At 35.0% G+C, this 15,157-nt stretch overlaps 1 protein-coding gene across 1 annotated transcript; it reads left to right on the top strand.

The window, feature by feature from the left end:
• The first annotated feature begins 11,284 nt into the window (after positions 1-11,284).
• LOC100797005 (uncharacterized) lies at positions 11,285-12,028 on the top strand. Its single transcript, XM_014769653.3, is given in 2 exon segments — positions 11,285-11,767; positions 11,770-12,028. Coding segments are annotated over 2 exon segments (432 nt in total). The 5' UTR covers positions 11,285-11,493; the 3' UTR covers positions 11,928-12,028.
• Positions 12,029-15,157: the final 3,129 nt, after the last annotated feature.

The raw sequence follows: 15,157 nt of genomic DNA on the forward strand, positions 1-15,157 counted from the left end.
TATCTCTGTTGTGGCGACCGCCATATGGTGAACTATAGCAGTGCCATAGGATTCTCTGTGCTTCCTCCATCATAAGACACCTCCTCAGCAAATTGCCTGCTCCTAGCTTGAACAGATATGGATCATCCCACACATAGAAGCAGGCATCATGTAGAAATTTCTTCCACTGACTCCAGTTAAGATCTTCAGGGATGATTCCTGTGGCTTTGTAGTTGGTCACATCAGCAAACCAAGGTCTTGTAGTGGCTTGTAAGAGGAACTCATCTGAAAATTCTCCCTTTGCCTCCAATTCTTCTTTAGTTACTTCTTCATTCTTCAACTGGGGGAGGTGGCCAGCTACCACATTCTCAGATCCCTTTTTGTCTTTGATGACTATATCAAACTCTAGTATGAGTAGGACCCATCTAATGAGGCTTGGTTTGGAATTTGATTTGGTAAGAAGGTTCTTGATGGTGGCATGATCAGTAAAAATCACTACCTTTGACCCCACCATGTATGGCTTTAATTTTTCTAAGGCAAAGACAATGACATGCATTTCCTTCTCCATAGTGGCATAATTCATCTATGCTTCATTGAGAACTTTGCTAGCATAGTAAATGGCGTGGAACATCTTGTCATGCCTTTGTCCTAGAACTGCACCCCCTACATAAGCACTAGCATCACACATTAATTCAAACTCTTTAGTCCAGTAAGGTGCGATCATCACCGGGGTGGTCGTGAGCTTGTCTTTTATGGTCTGGAAGGCCACTGAACACACTTCATCAAATTTAAACACAACATCTTTGTTCAGCATATTGCTCAAGGGTCTAGAAATTTTGGAGAAATCTTTGATAAATCTCCTGTAAAATCCTGCATGTCCTAAGAAGCTCCTAATGCCTTTAACACTCGATGGTGGTGGAAACTTCTCAATGACATCAATCTTGGCCCGATCTACCTCAATCTCTTGGGATGAAATTTTGTGCCCAAGATTATGCCTTCTCGAACCATGAAGTGGTTCTCCCAGTTTAGAACTAGGTTTGTTTCCATGCATCTCTATAGCACCATCTCCAAGTTCTTCAAGCAGCATTCAAAAGAAGGTCGAAATACCGAGAAGTCATCCATGAATACCTCGATACTTTTCTCCACCATATCTGCAAAAATGGCAAACATGCACCTCTAAAGCAAAGACACCAAAGGACATGTGAAGGTCGTCTTCTCCTGATCCTTGGGGTCCACCGTAATTTGATTATATCCAAAGTATCCATACAAGAAGTAGTAATAAGCCCGTCCCGCAAGCCTATCCAACATTTGGTCCATGAAAGGAAAAAGAAAGTGGTCTTTCCTCGTGGCTTCGTTGAGCTTGTGGTAATCGATGCATATTCTCCAGTCAGTGAAAGTCCTTGTTGGGATTAGGTCATTCTTTTCATTCTGAATGATTGTCATGCCCCCTTTCTTTGGTACCACCTGGATTGGGCTTACCCAAGTACTATCGAAAATGGGGTAGATAATCCAAGCCTCTAGAAGCTTGAGCACCTCTTCCTTCATTGATGGGTTAAGGCTTCTCTTGGGCTGTCTGACTGGTTTGTAATCTTCCCCCATCATTATGTTGTTCATATAGTAGACAGGGTTGATTCCTTTTAGATTTGATATGTGCCACCTTATTGCTCCCCTATGTCTCTTGAGGACCTCTACCAACCTATTTTCTTCTTCTATTGTGAGCTCATTGCTAATCACCATAGGCTTGGTCCCATTCTCCTCCAAGAACACATACTTTAGGTGGTTGGGTAGGATCTTTATCTCCACCTTGGTCTTCTCGGATGGGCTCCCGCTTTTCAATTCTTCAAAATTGGTCCCCCTTGCAGGAAGATTTTCGTCACGATCTAAGTCTTCCAAGCAAGCCCTTAGATCCTTCTCCTCTTCACTGGTTAGACAATCTAAAGCATTGATCAAAGCTTTCTATGGTGAAGTTTGTGTAGTTGAAAGAGCACTAACGTCTTCTTTATTGACCTCCACTAGCTTGAAACACCTCCTATCGTTCTCTAGGGTATTTGATTGCTTCATAAAGGTTAAAGGTTACCTTTTGGTTGTCAACACTCATTTCTAGATTTTCATTCCCTATATCTACCACTCAGTTGGCAATCAACATGAAGGGTCTGCCTAAGATAAAAGGAATCTCCATATCTTCTTCTATGTCCACGATGACAAAATCCACCAGAAAAGTAAAGTGACGGACTTTGACGAGGACATCTTTTACTACCCCGTATGGTCTTATGATTGATTTATTGGTGAGCTAGAGCATCATCTTGGTAGGGTCTATCTTCAGATTTTCAATTCTTCGACACATTGACATGGGCATCAAGTTAATGCTTGTCCCTAAGTCAATGAGAGCCTTCCCTAATGACTCATTCCCTATTGTGCAAGGGATTGTCACACTCCCGGGGTCTTTAAATTTCTTAGGTAGCATTCTTTGTATCACCGCACTACAGTTGCCTCCCACCATAATGCTCTCACTGTCAATGTACATCCCCTTCTTGGTGAAGATGTCCTTCATGAATTTGGCGTAGAGTGGCGTCTACTGCAAGGCTTCCCCAAATGGCATGGTTATCTCTAGCCCCTTGAGTATCTCCAAGAAACGCTTGTAGTAGCCCTCCTTATTCTTATTCGACAGTACTAAAGGATATGGGGGCTCCTTTAGAGGGGCTGGTGGCTCTTCTTTCCTAGCCTCTCGAGCTAGCTGGCTTTTGGTCTTAGAGGCTAAGACCTTATTTCTCTTCTTCCTTCTTATCTTTTTCCTTTTTCTCTCTTTCTTTGTCTGCCCTTCCTTCCTCAGACTGGTCTCCTTCAGCTTTCTCTTCTTCTCCTTGTGCTTTCCTCTGACTTTTAGTCAACACCGCCATGCATTCCTCCTTCGGGTTCTTCTCTGTGTTGGCTCCAAAGCTACTAGTGGGTCTTTCAGCCATTTGTTTGGCTAATTGTCCCACTTGTATCTCTAGCTTCTTGATGGATAACTCTGTGCTCCTATATTTGGACATGAATATATGCATGAACTGATTCAGTGTCCCCTCAAGCTTGTTGGTCTTCTCATAAACATTTATCCCTTGGTTGGAATTCTGGACAGGTTGACTTCTTTGCTCCTTGTTATACTGGTTCCCCGAATGATTCCTCCAGCTTTAGCCCTGTGTGAAATTCCTCCCTTGATTGAATCCCAGCGGTCCTCCTTGGTTGTAGCCTTGGAATCTGTGGCGGTTTCTGAGCTCCCATGTAGTTCACCTCCCTATAAGAATCTACTTGGGCTATTGATTTCCCTGGTTCATGTGCTCCATCGCAGATGTGGCATCCCCTTATTTGCATGAGTGAAGAGTGAGAGGGACTTACCGCTTGTAAATGTTGAGGGAGCTTGTTGAGGGTCTCCGTCATGGCCTTTATTTATTGGGCCAATTGCTTGTTTTGGGCCAGTGTTGCATCTTGGGCTGTGAGTTCCAGAAGGCTTCTCTTTGTTGGTGTGTATGCTCGATCACGAAGGATGGCGTGATCACTGGCCGTCATGTTCTCTATCAGCTCCATTTCCTCCTCCGGTGTCTTCAACTTTATTTTTCCCTCTACGGATGCATCAAGGAGTTTCTTTGAATGTGGTCATAGGCCATCTATGAAGATGTTTAATTGCACCAGCTCATTGTACCTATGTGTAGGCATCTTTCTGACTAATCCGTGAAAACGGTCGAGCACCTCGCTAAGTTATTCATCGGGAAATTGATGGAATGACGATATTTCCATCTTCCCCTCGGTAGTCTTTGACTCTGGGAAGTATTTCTTTAAGAACTTTTCTTCAACTTCCTTCTAGGTCCACAAGTTATTTCCTTTAAAGGAGTGTAGCCACCTTTTTGCTTCTCCTGCCAAAGAAAAAGAAAAGAGATTGAGGTGTATGGCATTCTCAGGGACACCAGCTATCTTTATCGTGTTACATATTTCTATGTAGGTGGCGAGATGAGCATAAGGATCCTCGTTTTATAGACCGTGGAAGAGGTTCCCTTGTATCGGTTGTATGAGAGAGTGGGGATAAGATATGTTGGCCGCTTGAACTTTTGACTTTGCAATACTTGTGAAAAATTGCAAGGTAGCTGTACTAGAGTAGTCCTCTAGTGTCACTCATCTTGCATGTTTCTCTTCCATTTGATAGTGGCTTTGTGGAGAGGGTGGTGAGGGTTGATTGCTTCCCTGTGTTTCTTGCTTTCTTCTTCTTCTCACAGCTTTGTTACGACTGCAAGTGGCTTCAATTTTTGGATTTAGTGGAACTAAATCTTTGGTTGGAGTTCTATAGATAAAATGCATGAAGTTCGAATTCTAGATGCTTGCTTTGATGCATGGGCATAATGCAATCACTCTATGTTTAGCAATGATTTTATTAAGATACTCTTTCCTTTTAGTTATATTAGAAATTCCTAAAACTGATGCATGCAAAACCTTCCTGGTATTCCCATTAAGGATTACCCTTTGTCGACCACCTAACCCCCAAAATAATGCAAGGATGAATGATGCATGAAATTAAAAGTAAGAAAGGATAATAGGAAAGAAAACAACTGTTGCATTAATAAATATGAAGTGTATAATACATCTTTTGGCTTTTAGTCCTGCCAGACCCTAATTAAGGGTTTAGTCTCTCATGGCCATAAGGGGCCTTACACTAGAAAATGGGTATAGGAATTGATGGAGGAGAAGGGATGGAAAAAAGGAACAGAAAATGATGAAAGAAAGAATTCCCTAAGGGAGAGTTCACAGGTTTGGGGTATGTATTAGAGTGGTCTGAGACTCAATGTGTAATTTCTCCTTGGCTTGACTCTCTTTTTATAGTTGTTGGAGTGGACTTAGGTCTGCGTGCTCACGCTTGGCGCGAGTGCTTGTATTCGCGCGCTACTCGCTGAACGCGTCTTGAGCTAAGTATTTTTTCAAATATTTGTTATTTTCTGCATCGTTTTGGATTTTAATCCCTCCTTTTCATATCTGCAAGCCATGAATAGGAAAAACATCAATTTCTAACAATTAAGCATGAATAACTACTAAATAATAATTTTTAAAGATATTTTCACTCTATTTTCATCATGAAAAACAACTCATATTTAGCCAATATTAGATCATGACTAAGATGTTATTGTAGTTTAAGGAAGGGATGCAGTCGAGTCCCTACAAGAGAAGAGGTGGACACGATTGAACCTTAGGTTCTAGGGTTGCAATGACTATTAATTTAATTAGTCAAAATTAGTGACCTATTTTGTGCGCATAACCTCTCGTGTAAGTACATAGGTATCAAATGAACCTATGGCTTATGGGAGATATATGTTGTCTAACTCACTTTATACTTTTGATTCATTTTGTACGCTACCTTCAAATATTGTATCATTTAATTGAAATATCTATTTTATTACTAAATAGAAACCATGCAACAAAATTTAAGGGTACTTAGTTATGATTATACTAATAATATTCACTTGAAAGATTATTACGAGGGAAAATTTGCACTATAGATTTTTTTTTTCTTGATAATAAAAGTATGAGATATATCTATCAATTTGTAGTATATGAAATATGAAGCGCCATTTATAGCATTTCTACATCAACAGTCTCAAATAGTTATTTTTGTTTATATCAAAGTATTGGTTTAAGGAGTTACCTTAAAACCTTTTGTGTGTTCTTCTTTTATCAAAATTTGTAAGTTACGTGTAATATTTCCCGGTTCTCAAATATGTACAAAAATTAATTTTATGCTAAATAAGAAAGTTAATTAAACATCATCTAATTATATTAAACTCATTTAAAATTAACTTTCATCCTAAATTTCCTTTCGTTGAAACTTGATATTAAAAATAAGAAATAGGTCACTATAAACACATAGCCTTAATTAAATGAAGGGTATTTGGGGGTAACATAATTCAATAAAATAAAAATTCAGTTGAGATTTGCTTATATTTGAGACTAAGAAACATTATTTTTTTTTTTCTTATATTTCATAGGGAGTAACTTATATAAGTCAAACCAAAAAGGTATGCCCACTCTTATCTTAATTTACATTCTTTATTAAGTGTTTCAATTTTAAATCTTCAAAGTAGATCCTTTTTAATTATTTTGGTTGTGTTTGAGCACTAATTCCTGCTCACATATTCTATTGACAACTTAAGTAATAGTTTAAATATTCTACTATACTTCTCAATGCACTAATTTTCTATTAGCTGAATATGCCAGATGATTTTCTTATACTACAAAGGATTTTCATTTAGGGTTGTGTCCATGTCATTTCATATTTCAATTTTACTGCATTTGTTTGAATATATGTGAGCCTAAACTAAGAGCATAGGAGTAGTTTTAGGAAGATTCAAAATATAAACTGTGAGCCTAAACTAGGAGCACAAGAATGTATTCCAATGCCTCATTCATTTTCTATATGCAGTTGTTGCCCATAGTTCTTCAACAGATAAAAAACAAGTGCTAGAATAAATTGAATGGATTAGGCATTCTAAGGATCATCAATGGTAGCATTTGATATTTTGTGCTTTTTAAATACTTAGTTTTCCATTTTATTTTGAAATCAACATGGCTTTTGCTATCGAATAGTACTTCAACTTTATCATGCATGTCTAATTATATATTTAGTTAACTTAGTCTCCTCATTTCAAACTACATTCATAATGTTGTTTATATATTGAGAGATCATTCATGAAAATGACTTTGCTTGGTTGTTAGTGTGAATAATAGAATAGGAGAAGTTATCATATATTGCTATGATGGTGTAGATTTAGCATATATTACAACACAAGCCTATATTTTAGTTTATCTAATATTGCTATAAAATTGTACTTTAAGAATTGCAATTATTGCGGATGTAGGATGTCTACTTTTTCATAAAAGTTATTTACTGTAAACAAATGCGATAAAAATGATATGAATGTATTGATGATGTGATATAATGTAGGTTTTGAATGATCATAGCATACAATTTATGTGAGTTGACACATAAGTTGAGGGTGCTAAGAAGATCCTTAACCTATTGTTGGAGGTGGTGATGGTGGCTAACATTGAAGGGGCCTATAGAATGGATGGTGCACGAATCCTTAGATAGTTTTAGGTCTTTGCAACCCTAATCAAGATAATCCATTATCCATATTTATTTATTTTCAATAAAACCACACTTTTTTCGTAGGATTAATTCGAGTCTCCCCTAATAGTCAAGGTGTGACTATGTTAACTGATGTACTTGGGTTAATCGCTCAAAATGTGCAATCTCCTTGTGATAGAAAGTCAGCATGGCATACCATGAGTTGTGTAAGTACATTGATATTGGAAATGTGAAGGGGTTCTATATCTCTTTTAAAATAGTGAAATCATAATGTCTCTTATATGTTGTTTCTTTTAAAATGAGCTTACCCTTGGGTTTTATGTTGAATTGTGATGATTGTGTCATTTGACAAGGAGAATATTATGTTGTCGGTTTTGAGGAGCGCATGTCTCACTCATGATTGATGGGGACTTGGTGGTGGACTTAGGGACGAGATCCGACCCTTGGTATTTTATTTATGTTTTGTCCTAGTGGGAACCAACTTTGGGTTAAGATACATTCATTGATCTATGTTGTATTTATTCCCTTAATGAGACCATTACAATTTGTTTTTGGGGACTTGGTTTATGATGTTTTGATGATGTAGTACCTTAGGGCACAAGTACCTTTATGGTTCATGACTTGGGGACTTTTGTGTTTGATGTTATATGCATTGCTTAGAATCATGAAAAAATCTTACACATTTTCATTAATTAAACTAATTCAAGAGCTTTTTAATAGACTAGAAGTGAATCTTTCTGCGTTAAAGTCTTTGTGTTCCATTAATGACATCCAAGGTTGTTACAAGATCTATTATTTTCATGTACTAATTAAAGTTATTAAAATAAGTTTTACATCTTCAATCAGGAAGAGAAGTTCAAAATAATTCCGTAAAATCTGAAACAATCACTACTTTAGAAGGACAACATTATAAACAACTAAAATCAAAAGTAAAGGATTCAAGTTACACTCCTTTAATTTATGTTGTTTACACTATTCATTATAATATTCAATTTGCTTTTAATTTCTCATCACTTTTAATCATTGTAAGTAAAAAAAATTTCTTGTGACTATTTATAACATAAGAGTTGAGTTAATTATAAAAGACTAAAATGAATCTTCACTACTACAAAGTAGGCTTTCTACATCGGTTTTGATGCGTCATCGTAGTCGACGATGTAGAAAGTCTGTCATCCTACTACAACGGTTGAAGGATCGTCTTAGAAAGGGTTGGGTTTGAAGACGGGCTTCAACCCAAACTCAATGTAGTATCACGACCGTTCTACATCAGTTATTAGGACGACCGCTGTAGAATGTCAGTTTTCTACATCGGTTATCCTAATAACCGACGTAGAATGGTCGTGATACTACATCGGTTTTGGGCGACAAACGTCATAGAAGGCTACCCCTTGGTAAAGCATTCTACATCGGTTGTGTAGTAACCGATGTAGAATTGTTAGGATACTACATAAGTTTTTCAAATAACTGATGTAGAATTAATTTTTTTTTTTTTGGCTTTTTGCTACTCTAAAATCACTATCCTTCCCAAAAACTTACAAGGCCCCCTCATGTTATCATAATGTAGTAATATGTATATGTTCTTGTATTAATGTGGCAATTAGAATATACAAATGACATGTATCACTTAAAGCATCAGCTAATGGGCCTATGACTACTTCAAAATTATCAACCAAGTGACTAAACCAATACATGGACTTCAAAATTAAGAACGAACTAAATTGGAATATCAACAACATTTAGCTTATTGTCGATAAAATGCTCCACTAACTAAAACCACAGGCCTGTTTCATTATCAATCAAAAGATGAAAAGCACAGGCCTCACAATTTTTTTATTAAAGAAATTTTTAAGTTCAATATGTATACTCCATACAAGTTCAAAGATCATATTATGTCTTGCCACATCATAATAATGAGATAAATTGTGACTCGGGACCATATATAATGCTCCATCAGATGCAACAAATCCAATACTATGATTAGAACAAAATTTGATTAAAATGTTTTCTTAGAAAATTGCAAAGCATTATGCACTGACCTTTCTTTAGGGTTGATTTTTTCCTTGACCACAGCCCGTTCACTATTGAGCTATGATGCAGCCATCTCTATAAAAGGCAAAGGTAAATTAGGATTGAACCTGCCAAGCAAAGCGTTTGTCATTCTTGTCCACTTCAAAGTCTGAGACACATAGAGAGCAATACTCATAAATCATAATACAATGGAACTTCTAAATAAAATTAATAGCACACTTCAATAAATACATACCAATTGGATAAAAATCAATGATTGGTGAGTTTGGATCTGTCATAAGTCTCCTATACGGCTCAATAAGTGCATGAGAGCAGCAGACATATGATAGTTCCAATGTTACACTAACTGAAGTTTAGAAAGCTACAATTTACAAAAATAATAAGTTGTGCAGCAAGCAAACCTTGCAGCAGGAAAGGACCCCACAGAGATTAAATAAACAAAGTGCTTATTTCCACATATTAATCCCAACCAAACATACACTTACTTCAAAGTACTTTAAAAAATTTTGACCTTATTCATAGATCACGCATTGCAATAAAAATTTAGCCTCTTCATTTCTACTAAAACAAGTTAATCCATAAGACTATTGCAAAGGTGTATCTATAAGACTATTGTAAAGGTGTATCCCTGCTTTGTTGCAGGGAATATTAAATTTCTCATTTCCAATATCAATCCCCACTCCACTCATTTTAATTTACTGCGTCCTTCCCCCAAACTACAAACAACTAATATATAGCCTCTGAACATTGAACAAACATTTTAAGCTAGACACTAAATTTTAAGTTATGCTTAGTCAGGTTGTTTTCTTTGAAGAGTAGTCACTCACTAGGTATTTTGCACTTATAATATAGTAGTAATAAAAAATTTAAAAATTATAGTAAAATGGTAATATTTTAATTATTCATAAATTACACAGAGAATTCTAATAGCCTTATTCATCCGATCCAATCAACGCTTTATTAAATCATATCAATCAACAAAAAACTATGGTATCAATGGATGAATTTCATTAAACCGTAAATATATAAATAATAATAATAATAATAACCCTTTCAAAAAAATAAAATAATAATAACAACTGCCTTTTAAAAAATAATAATATAATAACGATTGAGTATATGAGATTTTAAATGTGGAAAAACCACGTCTGAGTGATATAGTACACTAGAAAATGTTAAGGCAACAAAGTGGATTCCAAAGTAACCAGCCTTTATCAATCAACTAAAACAAATTAAAACACAAATAATAAATATCTATCACACATAAGTAAACAAAAAAAATATCATTTATAAAAACAAACAGTGATGTGATTTTAAAAGAAAGAGAACTAGGAAAGTCTCATAAATGACCCCAATAAAAGGGAAATAGTGCAAGTTACTACAAAACAAAGGAGTCATGTGAATAAAAGCAAAAGACTATGGGCCCGTTTGGATGTGGCCCAAAAGATCTTTTATTATCTTATCTACTGAAAAAAGATCTTTTTTATTTTTTAAGAGTGTTTGGTTATTATTTTTTTTTTAACTTTTACAAAAGCAAAAGCTCTTAGCAGATCTTCCTCTCAAGCTTAGATTCTCAGCTTCTCAAATCTCCTTTTCGGGAATCTGATCCCAAAATAAAACTTGGACAACAATGTCCTCAAGAAAATTTCAAAATGACAAGCATACCCTCCTCATTTTTCTGAACCCTAAAATTTTCTCTCGTTCCTGAGAACTTGCCGTGCTGTGCCTTCCTCGGAATTTTTCTCCCATGCTTCCGATCTCCTTCGTCATCTCTTCCAATCATCCTTCGTCATTTTTTCTTCTTCCTTTGTTAGCATCACAGGTTCTTCATTAATTTCTTTTTCTTCTCAATATTGTTATGGATTAGGGTTATGCTTTTGTTTGTTTCATTAAGCTTATGAAATGTCTCTCAATCAAGTTCCTGTGAAAAGAAAGAAAGCAGAATGGTTATGCATTTTTGTTTTTATTTTGCTTCATCTCTGTATATCATCACAACTTCAGAGGCTTGGTTCTAGGATTCAACTTCCAAAGGCTTACTTACTCTAATATATCTCTTATTCAAGTTGTTCTGTGAGTTTTCCTGTTTTAGTCTGAGGCTTTGAGCTTTGTTTGATAGATATGCCAAAGGCAAATTGCAGTTTCTAATTTGTTGAAACTATAAAGATTGAGTTTAGAACTGATAGAAGAGTTACCATGTGTATCAAACTAGCATTAGAATTGGTTATGGGTGTTTGTTTTTTACGTTCTTAGTTCTTATACAATACTAGAAACTAGAAAGAAGTGATTGGAATTTCAACTACCATTGTTGGTTTAGAGGGCAGAGGCTCCATTGAGTTAAAAGTAAGAAAGCAATTAAAGGCCTTTGAAGTGAATTCGGATAAATGGTTTCTTCTATATATACCTTTATGTGTGTTCTTCATTCCATAATAGCTCTTACTTGTGGAGCTTTGATGATATTCTACTCCAAAGAGATCTCTGTGCTTGGCCACAGATCCGAGACCGCAAGCAAGCTTCAAGGGACAACACCCTATGATCAGCTTCTGATTGACACCTCTGATTCCTTCTCTGGCTTGTTGTTGTTCACAATAGGATTCCTTCTCTTGATGGTTGCTTTTGTTAAGGACATAGACTTTCAGAGTTTCTTTGCCTAAGGGTGTGGATGCTTCACATTTCCATTGCAGTGTGGAGATTCTTCTTTGAGAGGAAGCTTGGGGATCTTGCACATGAATGGCCTAGGCATGCTGTTGGGGACATAGCATTGGCAATTTCATGGGTCTTTTTTCTTGTGTACACATGGAGAGAGAAATATGATTAGTTAATTTATTTTATAATTTTGTAAGTTTTTTGTGCTTGTGGTTGTAGAAACAACATGGCCCAAATTGGCCTTGTGAATGCTCAGATTCTTGACATAAATGGAGAACCATGATATGAGTTCTGTTCTTCTTCAAAGAGAGAATGAAAGAGGTTGTTGAGTCAACTTTCTGGTTCTTCTTCAGTTCCTTTTCTTTCTCTCTTATCAATTCATTGGATTGCTTGCATACTATCCCACTTAAACCCATTTCGAATCGATTTGGATTCTTAATGCTAGGCGTGTGTGTCTCATTATTAGCATTTGCTATGCTTCCATTTATCCAACTGTTACTTACATTGGTGCCAAGCAAAATTTTCTGATTGGTATATTCGGGGGCATTGGACACCCTCTCTCAATGGATTTTTTTGTTTTCTGAAGGAGCGGGAGAGGTGGTAAGGTCTTATTGTTAAGCTGTTTGCTGTGTAGCTTGGTTCAACTAAATTAGATTTTCAATTAAAAGAATTATATTACACCGGCTTACACTATTACAAGCAGATATAAGCTCTGTAGTTGAATTTTTTTATCATCATTCGGCTTATGTATATTGCTTACATTCTTGGGGTTGAAGCTAATGTTGCTCTGCATATTTGGTTTCAATTATGCTTCCTTTTATTTTCTTAGCTATTTTGAATCATTTGTGCAGTCACTACAATTTGGACTTTCATTGTTTCGGTTGTCTTGTTATGAACCTTTCTTGTATTCAAATTGTTTGGCTAGATGATCTATCCAGCCATATATTGTATTGTTTAGGATCTCATCTCAAATTGTTATGGTATCCTGAGTTTCTTTATCCAATTTTTAAGCTAGGTTGTTTAAGTGGGAACCATAATTATCTTTATCCAATTTTTACAGGTACATGTATAAGAATATATTAAGGAGATTGGTGGGCTTAATAACCTTTATGGACCAATTAGAGTATCCAATTACCCTGTCTTATATATATATATATATATATATATATATATATATATAAGTCTTCGGATTTCTGCATATCCATCTTTAAGCACACCCTTATATACGTGACCTTATCCACCTTCACCTAATAAGTTATCCTTTGAAAAATCATTTGTTGCATTTTTATGTCAGAGTAGCTGAACTTCATTGACTCCTTGATAGACAACTCAGTTCTTGTCCCACAGCCAGTACAAAGAAGTGGTGCATCTGAATGTTTTGGCAAAGCCACTTTGGTTTTGCTTTTGGTCAATCTGAGAAGTAATGAGCCTACATTCTCCTTTGATGTTTAATCCTGCATGACAGTTAAAACTCTTATTTATTAGAAAGAACTAACTTAAATACAGGATTGCCTTACAATTTTTTCAAAATGCACCAATCAAGTATTTGAGTTAGTCTCTAGTATATACAAAAGAAGCACAAAAAGGAAAAGGCATTCTGTGAATGAGAAGTGTGCCCAATTGCTTGTTTCAAATCGACACTACTTTCCCTATGATTCTGTTAAAAGACCAAACATAGTCTATCCGACTAATATTTAAACTTCAGAATATTGGAAAGTGTTTGGATCATTGTGTCCAATTAGCTATTATGAAACAAAAGCAGCTCTTAACCAACTTTACAGGAAATCAGAAACTGCCGAGACATTTAATATTATGACAGCCAGAAAAATCTCAATTCTGAACTGATACTTCTATTTTTCTTCCAATTTAAGGGGTATGAGATGGAATGAGATGCAATTGATTTATTATTTATCATTCAAACATTTCTTAGCAATAGAATGGAATCTATATTACATTATATCATAGAACATCCAAACAATGGTATGGTACTTTTATTTCATTCCATGTCATATCACTCCATGCCATTGCATTCCACACCACCCCAAGTAAACAAACAACATATTATAATATTCCACAAGAAGGAAGGAGAATCATGCATATTATATGCTGATATTTTCCAGAGAAGCCGTGATAAATGTTCATTTCCAAACACAGTGATTGAATACCACTACAAGAAAATCTTGGATGTAGAAATCCTAAGACTTATATATATATATATATATATATATATATATATATATATATATATATATATATATATATATATATGTTGAGACTACCCTGCTTTTACTTTGCTGCTTTTTTGGTCCAAAATTCAAACCTTGCAAGTTATGTTTGTTGTATATATATGCTACACTTTTTTAATCAAAATTTCCAGAAAATATATAACAATATTTTAAATATAATGATAAAGTTAAAATATTTTTATAAATGAAATAGAAGAAGTAAATAATTTTTATTATTTTTAATAATATTTAATTATTTAAGGCATTTAATAAATATATAATAATGTTTAAGTATTTAATTATTAGTTTTAATAATGTCAAAGCATATAATATCCTTTTTGGTAATTTTAATTATGCAAAAGATCTTCTACAATTTCATCCAAACACCATATTAATTTAAATAAGCACTTGAGAGTTTATCATCCAAACATCAAATTAACTTATGTAAAAGTAACTTTTCAGATAAGAGTTTCTTGGATAAGGTCTTTCTCTATAAGGTCTTTTACAATAGTGCATCCAAACAGGCCCTATAAAGAAGGCTAGTTCACTAGTTGGCTGCACTACATTGAAAACCTGACAAAACCCCTGAAAAATCTAATTGAGCATTGCTTGAAGCCATTTCAAGTGTTACACTTTGATGCAAAAATGGTCACTTGGGCCACTGTTGACAAGTATACACGAGTCTGATATAACATTCAAGATTCTTCCACACATTTACGTAAAATGAAGTAAATCAGGAAAATCTAATTCTAAACATAAATATACATTTAGTTGGTTGCATATTACATTAAATTATATAAATTCAATAGCTACATCTACATTATTCCCATCTTGAAAATAAAGGAACATACAGGGAAAACAAAAGCTCATAGAAAACCACAAATCTAGATAGAGCACACAAATCTTCCAGCAAAACCATCTTGTTTTCTTGAACCAAATTCTTGACTTCACCAACATTATTATTCACACAAGCTAAATAGAAAATCCAATAACAAACTCAACAACAAAAATATAAAAAAAAAAACATGAGAAACACAATTTTATGTCTCCCAATAAAAAAAATTTCTACTCTCAGTTTTTTTACTAATGCCTTTGTTGACACTTGTTAGTATTTGTCAAACTCTTAATTAGTAATACTATATTGAGAAAAAAATGGAAAAGAATAAAAAAAAAAGGA

Source organism: Glycine max, chromosome 17 (genome assembly GCF_000004515.6).
Source record: "Glycine max cultivar Williams 82 chromosome 17, Glycine_max_v4.0, whole genome shotgun sequence".
Taxonomy (NCBI): Eukaryota; Viridiplantae; Streptophyta; class Magnoliopsida; order Fabales; family Fabaceae; genus Glycine; species Glycine max.